At 47.9% G+C, this 17343-nt stretch overlaps 2 protein-coding genes and 1 long non-coding RNA gene across 6 annotated transcripts in view; all 3 read right to left on the bottom strand.

Moving 5' to 3' along the window:
* COL20A1 (collagen type XX alpha 1 chain) overlaps window positions 1-3527 on the bottom strand; it is a 79433-nt gene extending 75906 nt beyond the window's left edge. For all 3 annotated transcript variants that reach the window (XM_019548259.1, XM_019548261.1, XM_019548260.1), the window contains exon 1: window positions 3330-3527. The gene's annotated coding sequence lies outside the window, so the exon portion shown is untranslated. The remainder of the gene's footprint in view (window positions 1-3329) is intronic.
* Window positions 3528-5524: 1997 nt separating this feature from the next.
* The window catches only part of LOC109318841 (DEP domain-containing mTOR-interacting protein-like), a 27910-nt gene continuing 16091 nt past the window's right edge, over window positions 5525-17343 (bottom strand). For both annotated transcript variants that reach the window (XM_019548256.1, XM_019548257.1), the window contains exons 4-9: window positions 15537-15715; window positions 13950-14135; window positions 13414-13554; window positions 12236-12306; window positions 8862-8966; window positions 5525-6741 (exon numbers count right to left, since the gene is read on the bottom strand). In XM_019548256.1, the coding sequence (XP_019403801.1) occupies window positions 6616-6741; window positions 8862-8966; window positions 12236-12306; window positions 13414-13554; window positions 13950-14135; window positions 15537-15715 (808 nt within the window). In that variant the 3' untranslated portion in view covers window positions 5525-6615. The remainder of the gene's footprint in view (window positions 6742-8861; window positions 8967-12235; window positions 12307-13413; window positions 13555-13949; window positions 14136-15536; window positions 15716-17343) is intronic.
* LOC109318842 lies at window positions 10165-12229 on the bottom strand. The gene is made up of 2 exons (XR_002103332.1): window positions 10874-12229; window positions 10165-10843 (listed from the first exon to the last, which is right to left on the bottom strand). It is a non-coding gene; the product is annotated as an uncharacterized LOC109318842 (long non-coding RNA).

Here is a 17343-nt window from a genome sequence, read left to right as displayed (position 1 = left end):
TACATTTTTAACGGCCCCAAAGCCAGTGAGAATTAGTGGAGAGATGTGCAAGCCATAACCTAAAGCAGTCTCCCCCCCCACATCCACACCCCCCGGTGTTATGTGAAATAACTACAATGAAACCTGAGAGCTTCCCTCATCCGAGGCTCTGGCTTTTCCTTTCATTTTGACACAGTTATATCATTTCCTTGGGAAAACAGATAAATTGAGCTTCTGAAATCATGGTCAGATGAAGACCAACCTTCGCATCAAAAAACCCAACGCAAAGTCTACGCTGCTTGTAAAGGCCTGGTACAAAGCAAGCACATTCTAGCTGTGCAAAAAGGCCTTGAAATAAGAATATTGTGGCAACCACCACCATTGCTCTGCGTTCACTTATACTCTCCCTGTAACTCTGCTAAAAAGTTCAGAGGCAAACCGGATGCCATCTGGAGGTACGATACTGAATTGTATCGGGTTGGGTTTTTTTTCCACTTTAGTGAAAATTAGGCCGAGTCTAAAGCCTATTGAAGTGAAGAGACGTATTCTCCCATTTAAATTCATGGACGCTAGCTCAAGCCCATTGTCAGGTTTGGATTCAGCCAGACAAGGTTCTTGGGATGGCCTGCCTACGTCCTTAGACCAACACGGCTACAGCCAACAGCCCTGATTCAGCCAGAAGCTTTTACCTTGAAGCAAAGGGAAGAGGAATTTGAGTTACCAAGTATCGACTCAGGAAAACACCCAAGAAAAGTTCACGTGCGGCCTTGTGAGCTGGCTAGCACGGGCACCAGTGCTGAAGACACCTGGATCCTTCGTGTGTCTCTAGCACCCGCCTGCAAGTAACCTCGCTCCTCTGTGCCTCCTCCTCTGTAAAGCAGGGAAACCAGTGCTGATGTCCTCTTTCGACGTACCGCTGGGAAGCACGAGGTGTTATTGCGCTTGCGGCCCCAGCAAAGATGCCTATCCTAAGGGAGTGATGCTAAGCGCCAAACCTCCCATGCAGTTCTACCGCAGTCGTGTCTTAATCGTTGCCGTTGTCCGTCACGTAGCCAGTCAGCCGTGCGAGATGCAAGAGCACAGTGACTTCCCCCTGTCTGATGGCCCGCAGCCTCCAGCGGGCAGATTCCTTTCCCCTATTACTTACTCAGGGAAGGAATGCGCAGGCAGCATGTGGAGCACGCAGCGCCTATTTTCCAGTCACCGGGAATTCTTGCATGCAGCCATGTGTCACCTTTCAGAGCGGGTCTGAAGATCATGACTTATATGGTAACAACACCCATCAGGCTCACGGTGCAAGGTGCTGTACAAATGCATAGGGAGAAAAAGCACGGGACGAGTACAGCAAGATGCAACAAGTGCCCGCAGCAAATACAGGAGGAGGCTGAAACTAGCAGCAAAGATGTACCCACCAGCTGGGTAACCCACTCCCCTACCATTACATGCTTCTTTGAACAATACTTATTTACCCTTGCACCTTCTGCCCTAATTATTGCCCAGTCTTGGCTTTCTATCCTCCGCAAGGGTAGTGCTACATGAAGTTTCTGAGGCTGCAGTGGAAATTCTTCCAAAAAGGGAAAAATTCTTCTAAAAACAGGGTTGGGGGGCACGGAAATTTCTGCATCTCAGCTCAGATGACGGTAGACAACACAGAGGACCTTGGCTTAGTTGGGAAAAGATGATCCATTTATAGGGAGGGGACAGCAAGAAGAAAACCTGCCAAGGTGCTCCCAGCAGAAGCACACAGGTGAAGTTAGCAGTCCTGGCAGAGCAGGGCTCCCCTTGGGATGGTGAAGCAATGGGGGACTATTAAGCTGTCTTTGTGGGTGCTTTCCCAAAACAGCCACCTGCCCTGGGGGCAGGTGACATCCCCGGGTGACAGGTGACTTAGAGCTGGAATATTAGTTAGGCTTTTAAAAAAGTACTTGGGAAAAGGGGTGGCAAAGCGATGCTCAGGAATGGTTTGAACTCTTTTTTGGTAGCTTGCGTGTGTCAAAATCAAAACCGATTCCTCAAAACCCAAACTTCTTAAGGAAAAAAGAGATCAGGTTTGATGAATTTCGCTACTCAAAGTTTTGGGGGGAAAAAAAATTAAATTCTCAAAAGGCTGATTTTTGGGCAGCTTCCCTGCCCCCAAAATGACATTTTGGAATTTCAACCAGGGTAAAACCCAAGTTAAAGTGACAGCATCAAAAATTAGAACAAAACCGTTGCAAGCAAGCACTCCCAAATGTCGTTTCGGACGGGGTTGAACCCTGCCTACACAGGGAGTACTCACCCCAGCTCATGGGTTTTCAAAACTAGAACTATTTTCTTAGCCGAGATCAGCAGTTCCCAACCCTGGGGCCGTGACCCCATTTGGGGTCGCAACAATGAAAAATGGAGTCTCAAAGATGCTTGACAGTGTCAACCGATTATGATGAACATGCTTCCCATTTATAAATACGCAGCAATAAATGCATTTAATAGCTGTTTTAGACTTTGTAGTCAGTGCTGATTTTTACCTCTAAAAAGAAGGTCAAATGATTTTAAATGTTTTAAATGAAAAATATAGCAACCATAAACACTGCCATGCCTTATTTATGACTTGTTGATCTTGTCTGCATCATTTTGGGGTGGCAAAACTTTTCCAAGGTTTAAATGGGGTCTTGCTGAAGGAAAGGTTGGGAAGCCCTGGTCTAGATGATCCCTGAAGGCAAGGACCACAGGAAGCCATTGCGTCTAGTGGTTCAAAGTCACCATATAAATAGGCAAGTAAATCAGCCTGGGAATTTCCCCCAGCACAGCCAGGTTCAGTATCACCAACTTGGTGCAGGGACACGGCATATAAGGAGGTGAAAAAACAGCCCAACCGACCACAACCATCATCAGACTTTCATCTCCAAGCTTACAAAACTTTCTAATTACTTTGCTCCTTGGAAGAAATCCCCTCTCCACCCCGCCACCCCCAACTCCCTCCAGGGCTTCAGACTGCAGAAGTCACCGCAAAACAAAACCACACTGTTTCCAGTGTCCTCCAGCCTCTGCAGAAATCAGTTCCTCTCCACAAAACACTCGATAACGCAGGTCTGTAACAGAGTTGCTTGGTCTTCAAGTGATCAACACTTTCAACTTTTGGACCTTCTTGCCACTGAGTTGGGACGGTACAAACCCACCGTGCTTAGCAGGGAGTTTCACGTAGTTTGCAGGTCTAGAAATGTTCCTTACTCCAGGGAGAGGTGGGGAAACAAGCCAAAAAACCCCCCAAAAAACCCAACAGCCCCATGCACCCCAAAGCAACAAAGCCCCAAGCAGCGCAGAGAAACCTGAGCACCCGGATTCCCAAACCTGCACGTGGATCTGTGACAAACCTTTGCCTTTCAAGCCTGTTTTCCCTGAAGTAGGCTGGGGAGGCAGGAAGAAGCCGACTACATTCTTGATCTCCGAAAAGGGGAGCAAGCGCCTTGCCTGGCTCTTGGAGGGTTTTGAAAGATTTCTAGCCCAGACGTCACAACTGCCGAGAGAGAGAGAGACCGAGAGAGAGTACAGCTGGTTCCCCCGCTCCCCTCTCACCACCAACGTGTAGAGCGCTGCTTCAAACACCAGCAGCTGCCTGGGGCTTAGGAAAAATAGTTGGTTAAATAAAGATGTAGTCTACACAAAAAACCCACACACGCTTCTGCAAATCTTATTGATTTTGTTCATCCTGCTGGGAAGCTCACCTATTAATTATCCTGCCGGGAATTAATTATCTCGCAAGATGGCTATTCATTTCTTGGGCTGCAGCAAAAAGTGGTCACGGCCCCCACGCCAGTTAGAAGCACAGCTGGCTGGAGCTGGCCATATTCACATCTGCTTACCTGTTTCTGAGAGCTTGGGCCCTCACCATGGACATGCTTGAGTGACGATAAACACGTGCATAGATTTTTGCAAGGGCTTGGATTCATGCAAGTGGGATTTGATGGAGCTGAAGGGAGACCTTTGGGGAAAATGTTGGCTCCCAAAATGCGGGTGTGAATTTGGCTTCAGTGAGCTAGACACATTTTGTTCCAACCAAAATTCAATACAAAACTTTATTGAAATGTATAAAAAAATATTTCTCACACCGACAGGTGGAAGGGGATTGGCCTGGCCTTCCTGAACCTGACTTCTGTGGATCCAAAGTCAAACTTTAATAGCTGTACTTGGGCTTCCACATTCAAACAGGTTGCCAAGGGAAGGCTGGCCTCCCTTCCTCCACCTTGCAGTGTTGTGCAATGAACTGTTCTCGTTTAGTCTTAGTCCAAGCTGCACAAGGACTACCATGGAGAACCGTCATCCATCCCCACCAAAGCCAGAAAGCAAAAAGGAGGTTTTTGTTCAAAAAACAGAGAAAATGGTTAAAATACTCCAGCAACCATTCAGGGATAAAGATCTGTATCTATGTTGGTTTAAGAAATACAAGCAGTCAGTGTGCTAGAGGTGATCTCTTTTATTAGACCAACTAGATAATTGCAACTTTTTTTCTTTATTTGCAAGCTTTCGGGCACATGCACCCTTCCTCGGGCATAGGAGGATGCAAGGATTGTACAATTTCTCCCAAGTAGAACTGAGAATTCATATTCAATCTGTAAATTCAATCCAGCAACCACTCAGCTTTCCTTGCACCCCATCTGGCTGAAAACAAGAACAGCAAACAGGTGGATGGATGCATTGAACGACTGCCTGGTTTTACCTTGGTGCCCACGGATCCCTGTGTATTCCCAGCGAGATCGTCGCGCTGTAACGTGCTGGTGACCCCACTCAGACAATCCCAACAAATATGCCCAAGGCCGGTGCACCAGTGCTCGACAAATTAATAGTCTTGTTTCAGGAGCAGATGTGCAGCAGCCTCTGCATTAGCATCAGCATCAATACAGCAGCCATTTCTACTCTCACAGCTCATTCATGATGTATATTTGGGGTCAAATTTTCAAGAGAGGTCAGCTCCCATTTAGGTACCGAACTGAAGAGCCTTCAGCACAGTGTCCATGAGAGGACAGTGGGAGATGCAGCAGATGCAACCTCTGAAAATACAGCTCTAAGCAACGCAAGTATCTACGCTGCTTAGACGGCTGTCTCCTCTATCAGTATGCGTGGTATTATATTCATGTATTTTTCACAAGCAATGCTTCAACTTTAGGGACAAATCATTAGCAGTACATGCAGCAAACTGATAAATCGGTGTCCTGCTATGAAGAATCAGGCTGTACGTCACTGATGGCAGAGTGGGTAGCATGTTTGCTAGGATCTGCATCATGTCTAAATGGAAGAAGGCTAGAGATGCAGAGAGAGGCATGCAAATCTGCACAGAGATTTGAGTAGATGACTTCTGAGTGAGACAAGACTGGGCAAAATCCAAGCCTCACCAAACTCAGTCAATGGCAGAACTCATGAACACCAATGAGACCACAATTTTACTCCTGCCTCTGAGTCATAGCTTATCATTTTAACTCAAGGGACTCTGGGTTTTGTTCTTACCAATGATCCTTCCAGGTATGTCAGTACTAGGGGCAACACCACCACACAGGAAAAGGATCACACAAAATATAACACAAGACATTTATTGTATTATTTCCAGTATGTTGTTGGATGCCTGGCTAAAGAAACAAGAATATATTTGCTAAGTATTTTGTGAAGATGTGAGCGCACTCAATGATCAATCACCTGAATGTGAAAAACCCATGTTCACCAAAATACTCATTTTTGAAATTCATCTGGGTACAGATTTGGACAGGACCAGCTACGAAATGGATCTGCTGCTGTGGCTTTTCTGTTCGTCTCCAATCTTCTTTTCTCAGGTGTGGGAATCTTCTTACCCCTTGCGCTTAACATGAGAGTCACCTTGACAGATCTTATTCATTAACGATACCGCAAATTACAGTCGTTTAAATGAAAGTTAACAATTTTAGTCATTGGCCATACAGTCTAAGAACCTTTCGAAATAAAAATGAAATGTCCCTTTGGAGCATGTCAGGTTTCAGTCAGAAGAGGTGGCGCTTTCTCATATATCGGGAAAGGCAACCGGGCAGCCTTTACTTTCTGGGGTGGGCAGCAGCACCATTCAGCAGCTCATCTGGACGTGCACACGCAGCTGCCAAAAAAGCATCTCTACTCGACTCTTTGCACAGGAGGGTTGAGGGGGACTCAGATATCCTGCCCGGGGGCATCCCACAGAACGGTAGGACTCGAACCAACTTCTTGCTACTTACCAGTCTCTAGATGACAAAATGAATTCAGGTCTCACTGGATTTGTGACTCGACTAGCGGTCCCTGTCAAGATCTGGATCACCACCGGTGTTGAGCCCTACCCTCAGACCCCGAGGATGAAGCCCTGAACTACCAGTCCATGCCGCGAGACCTGTCCTATTAACTTCCAATTGCATCAAGAAACATCAAAATACCAGGCTAAACCTCAAACTTCATCTCTGAGAGTGAAAGACCAGGTTGGGTCCCCTTCCTGCTGAGCAGGGAGTTACTTAGCGATACCTAAAATGAAATGCTGAGTGCTGCCTGTCTCTCAACTCTTGCCCCTCTGTGGAGCTTAGATACCCAGCTCAGGGCTGGACACAGGGGAGATTTGGGCACTCTTTGGGAGCTATTTCTCGAAGCAGAGATTAGGAGCAGACAATTCTCTGCTCATTCCACGGCTTCCATGACCTCCATCACAAGCGTTCGGGGTCCCGTCATGATGAGGCTGCTGATGGTCGGATAGTCCAAATGCAGAACATACGCTCCATTCACAGAGAAAACAAACTGGCACACCTGCAACGGAGAGGGAGGAATGGTTGCATTTCCTGACGCCATGACCTGCCAGACTGGAGCAATGCAGGTCCCTGCTACGCTGCACGGCCACCAGAAAGCACCCGACTTCAGCGGTTGCACTATGAACCGCTGTCTTCCAAACAGCAGCCAAAGGGATTGATGCTGAGAGCTACCACAAAGTGCCTCTTTGACCTTATGATGAAAAATTTCAGCTGAAGTGAGGCTTGATAGTATAGTTCGGCAACTTTGTCATAAGCGATTAGAAGAAGAAGGAGTTCGAAGAAATGTTTTCTCAAGTAAATAAAGTAAACGTCACCGGTACTTACCCTATCCAGGTCTGCCCGAGGCAGATGAGTCTAACCCTTGCCCTCTCTGAGACATTATTTCAAATATCCCAGTAACTTGTATTAGATTTGTACAAATGACTGTGCTTGGGCTTTTCACCATTGACCAACAAAGCCACAACTTTCCTTTTCCTTTATTTCTAAAATGCTTCATCCGGAAGCACAAAACCCATTTACGTTCGGTCTGTTGGTCTACCATGGTTCTCAGGAGCTCGGCTTATTTTATGCGAGATGGAAACAGCAGAATGATTGCAAAATGAATTCATCCAAATGAGCCTCCTTCCCTAGAGAGATTTATCCATCAGTGCAGATCCAAACAGCTTTCACATAACAAAAGAAAATTCCACGGAGCAACTTTGTTTTTAGTAACCAAGGCAAAGAAAAACACTTAATTACCCTAAAATATTTAATAAAGAACATTATATGCTAGTGTTTTCCTCTTTCCCTTATGTAAATTAATTCCATGACATTATTAGAACTGGACTGGGAGTTTTCTATTGATTTTTTTTTTTTAACTTAAAATGCAGTTTCAAAACTTTTCATTCTAGTTTTGACCGAATTATTCAATTCTACATCAGAAAACTTGAAACAAATATTTAAGCCAAATGAAATCCAGTTTGGTTCCTTGAATTGAATGATCCAGCTAGTTTGACATGAACCTGTGTCCAGCTGAGCTGCAGGCCAGGGGTCTCGGCACCATTTCCCTCTGAGCTGGACTTCAGGATGTGCTAGCTCTCCCTTGAGGCTCTGCAGTCTGCCTAACTGAATCCCTGCAGCGGGTGATGGGAAACCTGTGCCTATGGTATCTCATGGGCAAAACCACCCACAGAACCAAACAGAGGTGCGAGACACTTGACGTATAACTCCTACCAGCTCCGAGGAATCTCAGCTGGATGCAGTTCAGTCCAGGGCACAGACCAAACACCCCAAATCTGAACAAAGATTTTTTTTAATGCTCCTCCCCCCCTCACCTTCCTCAGTGGGGAGTATCCATATTTTTCCCTTTTCATCCTAATTTAGGAAAAAAATGGAATACCCACATTTTACACAAGACGGATTCTCCCATGAGAGAGGGACGAGAACATATCCAGTGAGCAAAATGCAATGCATGAGCAGAGCAGGGCTCACTTCGCCCTTCACAAAGCGATGATAGCAGCCAGCTAATGAGCTGCTCCTCTCATTCAAGCAGTGATGTCTGGGAAATGGGCTGGCCGTGTGGACAACCCTGACACGGGGAAAATCACAGTGACCACGCTGCTGCTAGCAGACCCGGGCTCTGTGCCACGCTCCTCGGGCACCGCTGGGACAAAGCACTTGTCTTCTGGAGCACCGCTTTGTCCTGGGTCTCTTCCAAGCAGAGCCAGCAGCTATTCAATAAATAAGCTAAGGAATTCTTTAGAACAAACCAGTCAGGGGACCTACAAGCCACAGCTTCTTTTCAAGCACCCATCGAGTATTAAATGACACGAGTCCTTGCTGGCAATGGCTTGCAGAAACAAAAAAGTGTCCAAGCGGTAATGCAATGGGTTGCATTCACTTCCTACCATCAGCTTCTCTCCCTCTTCAAGGATTAGGAGGTAAAACAACAGCACTCACCGTTCTCCATATATTCCTGAAGACAGCCAAGCACCATAACACATAGCCAGTATGGAGAGACATGCTTTAAAACATGATAGTGACTATGGGTTAATTCTTTCCTCCCGCTGCAATCAAGGATGAAACTGTGTTTGATCAGAAGGCAAATAACACACTGGAAAGGGCAAAAGAGGACAATACCTTCATGCCAGCTGCAGCAGCAGGTCCTCCAGGGTCCACAGCCTGGATGTGGCAGGGTCTCCCTCCTCGGACCACAAACCCCCAGCCCACAGCATCCCCTACAATCTACAAGCAGAACAGAGGGTAGGTGAAAAGCAGTGGAGTGATTTTCTCCAGTGACAGTCTTCAGGAAGTCCTGCTGAACTGGAGATAAGGTCATCCCATTAAAATACTTCCTTCATCATGTGCCCCATATGTTCTACATCAACAGGACCTACAAGTGCATATCCTTAATACCATGACCTGGTGAGAGTACCCTCCATCCTAGTAGAAATCCTCTGCAAGATTCAAACCCTGTTTCCATAGGAGGAATGGGCACAAAGCTCCTCAACACCAGGGGAGCTGAGATGTAGTATCAAAAGCCCATCACTAAGGCACAAGATGCCCTGCTTCTCACTAGGTTAAGATGTCCTTTCTACAGAAACTAAACCAACCTTCAACTCCCTGCAGGGGGGCTGCAAAGAGGACGGAGCTGGACTGTTGTCAGTGTGGGCAGATGACTGAACAAGGAGCAATGGGCTCAAGTTGCAGCAAGGGAAGCTGAGGTTAGAGAAATGTTTCATTAGGAGGGTAATAAAGCACTGGAACAGGGAGGTGGTGCAGTCTCCATCCTTGGACATTTTTAAGACCCAGCTAAACAAAGCCATGCCTGGGATGATGTAGTTGGGGCTGGTCCTGCTTTGAGCAGGGGGTTGGACTAGATGTGACCCCCTGAGGTCCCTTCAACCCTCATTTTCTGTGATTTTATCAGGGGGCTCTTTTGCATCTCTCTACCAGCATGAAAGTTTGCCAGGGAACCTTATACATTACAAAATATTTTTTTTAAGTGTAAGAATGGCCGTGGTGGCCAAACTGAACCCTAGAAGTGAAAGCCTGTGACTCTCCGGAAGTTGAACAGCGTGCAGTCAGCTGCCCAAACCATCCATTTCTAAATGAAAAGGAATACATGTTGAAATACTTTTCTCAAGTCACTTTGTTTCTCTCTCTCTCCATGCAGCACTGTCTCCTGTATACAGTGCTTCTGATGAAAAGGTGTGCTTTTGCAAGAATTAATCCCTTGCTAAACACACTTCCATTGGCAATTCTGATGCACCTCAAACTGTAGTGAGCCTAGGCAGGCTGCCCACTCCTGTCCTCCCTAGGAAAAAAAGTGAAAGTCCTTTAATTTAAATAAAGGTTGCCTTAGCATTACAAGCCAAGGTGTAGTCTGCAGAGAGAAATAAGCCCATGGTAAGTGCTCTCTCACAGGGCGGGTACAGTTTTCTACTGTCCTCCAAACCGTGATTTGTACCGTCCCGTTGTCCAGCAATGGGTGACATTCCCACGTGTCAGCCCCAAGCAACATCGCTTGTTTTGTGGGTATCCCATCAACTGCCTGTCTGCATCTCTGAATGGCTCTACCGTGTATCAGATATCTCCAGTCTACTATTTCTGCTTATCAGCGTTGCTGGGGCTACGTGGCAGCTGGTGACACAATCCTGCTGGAATCAAAGCAGTTGTTGGTGTTACAGCAGCGTCTGCGAGCGCAGCAGCAGGACGGCTCCTGGGTTTCTTCTGCAGCCAGAAAGAGACGTTGAATACGAGAGGGTCACGCTGCAGAAGCCCCGCTCTGCATCCTGCTCCACTGCAGGGACTACTGCTTCCCCCCATCTCCCCAACTCCTGGGTAGCTGCATCGTTAGGACACGCTGCAGTCCTACTCCCCACACTTCTTGCAATATTTGGGCTTTTTCTTTCTGATTATTTCTTTGCTCTCCACAGTCCATTCAGGTGCCTGCAGTCTGATGGCCTGTCTCTGCCCTGCTTCCTGGATCCCTTTAAATCACCCCTGTAAATTTGTTTTGCACTGGTGGTTGTTACTGGTTTGATCCTTTCCCCGAGTGTCATTGGCACTTGCTATATGGAGGTATTTGTCGCTGGAGAGACTGTTGAAAGGCATCTGATCTTAAACTGCAATTGCACAACACATCCAACCTTAAACTGCAATCACACATCCCTCCAAATAATCCCATCTTTTATGAGGGACCTCTAATCTCTCCAGAATTAACACACCTGGACGTCAGAGCTTCCAGGGCTATAACACCAGGCTTTTGGGTAATCCAAAACCGCAGGGTCTCTTCAGGCCTTATTCTGTTTGGGGCCGTAGTACACGGATACTTTTTTTACCTAAGCCAGTGGTTATTCCTGGAACAGCTTCTCATTTATTTCTCATCTGTTTTGTCCCCAAATGAGGTAGTATAAGCACTTTGCTTTCATCAGCTCTATGCGGAGACTCCATTTCCCACTCCCCAAAAAAGGATTCAAGCAGCACAGTTAAGAAGGGAAAGTGGTCCATGACAGGAACCGCAGCAGCAGAGGAAAGGCCCAGCCTGCCAGTACTCACCCTGGGACAGAGCCACAGCCCCTTTGCATTGTGCTGATAGGACAAGTGTGCCATAAAGCCTTCTTAACAGTCTAGCTAGGAATTATCCCTGCTTCAGGGGATAATTGGTCCAAGTGTCTTCGAGCCAGACTAAAGGATTTGGCTCCTGCATAAGAGACACGTTCTCTTCCCTCCCGCGCCAGGGAGAGACCAGGAGCTCTGTGCAAATAAGCATTTACAGGAAGAGTCAGGGTGGGGATTGCATCCCTACATGCTCATAAGGCACTTAGCAAAGCGCCAGCTTCATCTTTCAAAGGAACTACCAGCAGATTTCAAAGTAAGGCAAATAATAATTAAGAAACCCATGGCTCAGGCTCCTTCTGGCATCCCAGAGCCTCAGCTCAGTAATTACTAGCTTCGTAAAGGGATGGGTCGTGCCCAGCAGCCCACCAGAAGAAACAGGAGTTAGTGGTCCTGTTGGTCAGGACAGGTCCTTGTGAGCCCATAAAAAGCTCCATGGTAAAGCCAGAGATGTCTTTAACGCTCTGACATAAATGGGGTTAGAGCGCCCTGATGGACCCGCAAAATTACATGGAGAAGTAGTCTTCCTTCCAGAGGAAAGGTAAATGAACGGCACACCGTCTTGGCTAAACACAGCTGCAATTAAACAGGATGGGATGCAATGCAAAGGGCAGCTTTGCTCCCCGTCTTGTGACTCCGCTGCCTACAACATGCACAAAACTACCACAGGTAGCAGCACCCTGAAGACAGTGTCTGCCAGCCCCAACCCAAAGAATATGCCAAAGATCACCCAAAAATCCAATGCCATCACCCAATGCCATTACCCAAAAATCTCACAAAGGAGGAGTCTGGATCTTCTGCACAGAGAAGTCAAAGGCAAGCAGCAAGTGACAGCGCAGCCAGGAGAGGTTAGCAACATCCCATTAGCAGTGGCGTTCGGAGTGGTCACTTACGGTTAGTGTTTTCTTGATGTATGGTGCCCCAGGCGACAGAAGCTCCTCGTTGGTGACAGGCTTCTTTAACACTAGAGCCAAAGGAGACAGATCCCATCAGAATCAACACATGCAGAGGTTTTGTACGGTCCAACGCGTAACAAGGAAGCCGGGGGACTCCCCGCCTGGAGACTGGCTGTGGGAGCCCTCCGTGCAGAAGCGTTCTCCAAGAACCGAACGCACTGGCAGACACCAAGAGCTCTTCCCGAGCTGTTTCTCCAGCAGAGAAACTTTAGAGCTGGTCACAAGTTTTCAGCTGCATTTTTAGCTTTGTTTTGTTTTTAATAAACTTTCCACAAGAAAAAAAGGAGCATGCAAGCATTCAGTACTTGAATACAGTTATAAGCAGTCTACTTATCAATGAGAACTTGAAAATTTCTGGCAGGTGCGTGCACACGCACGTGCATGCACACATGCACGTACACACACACACACACACACACAGTCTTTAAAACTTCTTTGCAGAAATAATTCTCTGAAGCACTTGAATAAACGCACATACACCCTCCCAAAAGAGCACTGTCAAGGGCTAGCAAAAAAAGTCAGCACTCCCCCCGAATACCCAATGCTTCGAGATCAAGCTGTTCTGAAGATGCAATAAAGCAAGACGACGATGACAGATATCCCATCGTCCCCACCTCCACAGAGAATAGATGGTAAAAATAGATGATCCAGGGTCCATCACTTTAAAACTTTTCTCCTGATTTATTTTTTTAATAGTGTTTTAAAGCAAAGCAGCTTTGCCTCACAAGATTTTGTGGCATACGGCATCTAAGGGAAAGAGTCATTTATGCAAGGGAAAGGAGGGAAAGATCATTGGGCTCCAAAAGAAAAACAACTTCTACCTTAAGGGTGAAAAAGCAAAGCTAATGATGTCCTGGTTACCACCACTGGTTCATGCTGCATCCCTGCCCCCTGCCCTCTGATCCAGAAGAGGCATAGAGGTGTTGCAGGCAGCAGGAACTAAAGCAATTCCTCCCTTCCCCCTTTGACCTCTTCAAACAAGCTCTGTTATCACTAGTTTAACAGCTGACATCACTCCAGTCATGCAAAACAGGGGGAGAAACCCAAGCAAAAACCACTGGGCTTGAGATCCCGCCTTGCCCCTTCATCAGCATGGCAGGAAAACACGCCCGGACCTGATTTGGGGTTGCATTCAGTTGCTGGCAAGAATCCCAAGCTGGGGGTAGCACTGAAATAGGGGTTGGAGCTTCCAGCCAGAGACGTGACGCTGCTTCGGCGAACAGCTGAGACAATTTTTATCTCCTTGTTGGGCTGTACTGAAAGACATGAACACAAACAGCAACTGGATCTGTGTTGGCAGACCCAGGTGAATCCCAGTAGGGATGCAGACAGTTAAGCCTTTCTCCCTTGCTCCCAAATTTCCCTGCTCCCCCAGGGTCCGAAGTTCCCCGTTTCCCTGTTCCAGCAGGGTCCTCGTGAGATTCCCACTCCGTTCTGGGGGGGCGCAAGCAGTCTGAATGGTTTGGCCCCACAAGCTCTGCCTCTTTGGAAACGGCCAAGGCTGGGGCCTCAAGGACGGGAGCAGCAAGACTTGCAACAAGATCCTCATCTCCCACCCCCAGGGTCGAGGTGCATTTTCCCAGCCTCTCGCCTTGCTTTGCTTGTTTCCTGCTCCCGCTCAAGGCCGCTGCTCAGGGCAAAGAGCAGTTACCCGAGAGAAAGCTGGTGTTGCCTTGGTCCGGGTTGAGCTTCCGGAGGCAGAAGGGACTATCCGGGCTGTCCGACAACGCCCGAGGCGAGTTCTCATTGAGCAGCTCCGTGAGCCGCCGCCTCCGGCGGAAGTTGATCCGGAACTGGTAGAGGAGGTCGCTGTCGAAGAAGTGGTACCTGCTGGAGACTGAGGAGAGAAAGGATGGGCAGGCAGGTAGGTCTCTGAGCACAGTCGCGTGCGCTCTTAGCTATGCCGACAACTCTGGCCATATTTGCTGCTCTCCTTTACGCCCCAGCTCCCAGAGTCGAATGATTAGGCAAGAAACTCCATTTTCACTAAATAACCTGAGTTTCTCGTCCTCATCGTTGCAAGCAAGCATGCCTCCCGGCTCGGGGGCACAAGGCAAATGACGAGGCCCTGAATGGATGCATTCAAATGACAACATTTTCCGGTCTTTATAATTAGGGGTTGCCATGCAATGCACGTCCTTATTCCCACATTCGCCAACACAGGGTGCATGGGAGTGGAAGGGGGGACTAACCGCAACCAGGGGACACCCTCCCGCTTTCCCTTTCTCCATCTGGAACGGCAGGGAGGATTCAGAGACGTGTCCCCTTCGATGCTGCCTTAGCAGCCACGTGCTGAACCAAACATTGCTACCGTGATATAAGCAGCCTTCCATTAAAAACTGCCCATTACTGCAGCAGAGGGACTAAATGGCAGGGCAGTCTTTCTAGAGACAGCTTAAGAGCACCTACTCGCTCAGCCCCCATTAGCTTAGGGAGCTTTGAAAATCCCCTTCCTCCCATCGCCCCATGCCGTTAAACACTCAGCGGCTCTTTGCCCCTAATAAAACCTCTCTCTCCCCAGTTGCCCAATAAACTTAATTACTGCTGAAAGTAACTAGGAGAGTGTAGCAGCCCAGACTGGCTCAAGGTAAACCCACTTTTCCTGGAGGTGACCTCGCCTGCCGGCTGTAGCCCCCCCGCACTGAATTGCATGCTTCTGTGCTGGGGAGAACTCATTTGACCCCTAGTTGCAAGTACCGTCGGGAAACTATCCAGGGTCTCCGCTCATTTTTGAAAGGGTAGGAGCTGTTCTTCCCCAACAAAGATATGAACCAATATCTGAATCTCTGATACAGGCATCCATCACTTGGAAAAGGATCCGACCCTGGCCCAGTTCCCTCAGCTCAGCTGCTTCTAGTGTTAATGGCAAGTGCTGGATCTGATCTCCCCCCCTGCTTCCTCTCTCTCTCTCTCACATGCATACATACAGACGCACCCTTCAACATCCAGAAATGGATCCTAGCTCAGGCTTGGGCTTGAAGCTTTGAAGAAGTGCCAAGGAATGGCTCAGATTGCATCTCAAAGCCTTTGAGGGCAGCCTCAGACAGCCCGGCTGCCAAAGGTCCCATTCTCCATAGATAGCACTCAATAGGCTCATTACTACCACCGAGGAGGAACCAGCGCTCAGCACATGACGAGCATTTGCTGCGTGGTATGAATGGAGGCTTGTTCCCAGCACTGCAGGGAGAGGAGCCCCATCCTCCCCCTGCCCGCCCCATCCCGGGGGGTTCCCACGTACCGTGCTGAATGATCCCGTGCTCCAGCAGTGCCCGGCCTAGCTCTATCGCTTCCTTTCGGCTGGCAGTCTCCCCTTCTTTGATGAGCCAGTCGATCATCTCACAGCCCAGGAAAGTCCTCTGGTACTTCACAGCGTTCTCCTCTCTCGCCTTCAGTATCGAGTCCTCCACGCTGATCAACCTGGCGCAGAAAAGGACCAAGGCAATGGGTAAAGCAGAGGCTAGGAGGGGGAGCAGCGATCTTTCTGTTAGCCCCACTGCTACAAAAGTGGTGCAGGGCTTGTCCTACCTGCAGTGGCCAAGAGAGCTGGCACAAGTGAATGAAACAAGGGCGTCTAGGTTGTAGCCGGGTTGCCCGAAGGACATGGGCAGACAGGGTGAATCTGATCTCTTGTATTAGCCCAACTCAAATAGTTGGAAAAATTCTTCTGTGCAAGCTTTCGGATAGAAACACCATGCAGATGCTTCCTCACCACCTGCAGATGCTTCCTCAGCCTGACGAAGGGCATTTATACCTGAAAGCGTGCAAAGAAGAATTTTCCCAACTTTTTGAGAGAGTCTAATAAAAGATACCAGGTTTACCCAGAGGACCTGGTCTGCAACAAAGGAGGTGAGTTCACAGATCATTGCCTGCTCTACACAACACCAGTGCAAGTGGAGTGAGCTACCCAACACACCAAGAGCATTTACACTGGGATTCAGTGTTCTCACTCACTTCACAGTAACTTCCCTTGGGGGAGGAGCCCTCAGTGGTGTCATTTTAACCCAATCTATCGTTAAACCAGTGCAGAACCATGAATAAACCCTCCAAAGGGGCAAGTGAACTGAAAGCAAAATGTAAAGGCTCCCCACTGGCTTATGGAAATAAATTTAAAACGCAGTCTTCAGTTAAAGTCATGCAGCCCTCTCCCTCAGACAAGCCCTGAGAAGTAGCAGAAAGCCCATTACTTAAAATATTTAAGATAGTAGAGAGAAAAGGCAACCGATGTGAGAGGTCGAACCCACCTGATCAAAGCTAAACTTTAGGTCTCCTTCTAAACACAGATGAGGAGGAAGCAGCCAAGGCACTCAAGAGTTGAATGCACAACCTGAAATGCCAACTCACTCGGAAGATAAGATGAGAGGTAAAGAGCTTTGCAAGCATTTGCAACAGAACCCAGAACCAGGCTGGAAAGGCACCTGGTGTCTGCATTATTTTTTTAAAACTTGCATTTCATGTTCTCAGGGGCTGTCATGCAAAAGGCACTCCTTTCACATGGGTTCAAAACAAGCAAAAAAAAGGTTGGAAGGGGAGGTGATTTCAGCAGAACTAATTCTCCTGGAAACTCAAGGCAAGACCAAGTGTTTGAGCCAAGAAAAGCAACCTCAGAGAATTAAAGCTGGGTAAGGGTAAGACATAGCATAAATGCAGCCCTGTGTCCTGCAAGGAGGGAGGCTGATGCTTCTGCATCCACAAGAGGGTGCATCAGCCTCACAGATGCGGAGGGCTAGCGGGAGTTTTGCAGAACTCAGTTTCTTATACTGTGCAAAAGCAAAAGAGAAATATCACCTTCCCCCTGCTCATTCCTGCTGGTCTGAGGACAAATCGTGAGGCCAAGCCCCGACCAATTCCCCTCCCTGCTTGCCTGATAGCGGACTCCTTTAGCTGCAATTTTTGAATCCGACTGTTGATGCTAAGCAACTGATGGAGCATTAAGATAAAAAAAGGGAGGAAGGAGGATCTGGGAAACTATAGGCCAGTCAGTCTTACCTTGATCCTGGGCAAGCTTTTTGAGAGAGTTATCCTGGCACATATCCATGAGGGGCCGG

This window comes from Crocodylus porosus, unplaced genomic scaffold (assembly GCF_001723895.1).
Source record: "Crocodylus porosus isolate Cpor-Errol unplaced genomic scaffold, CroPor_comp1, whole genome shotgun sequence".
In the NCBI taxonomy this organism is placed as follows: domain Eukaryota; kingdom Metazoa; phylum Chordata; order Crocodylia; family Crocodylidae; genus Crocodylus; species Crocodylus porosus.
Note: the sequence above shows the minus strand (reverse complement) of the source record. Positions and strands in the feature narration are given on the sequence as shown.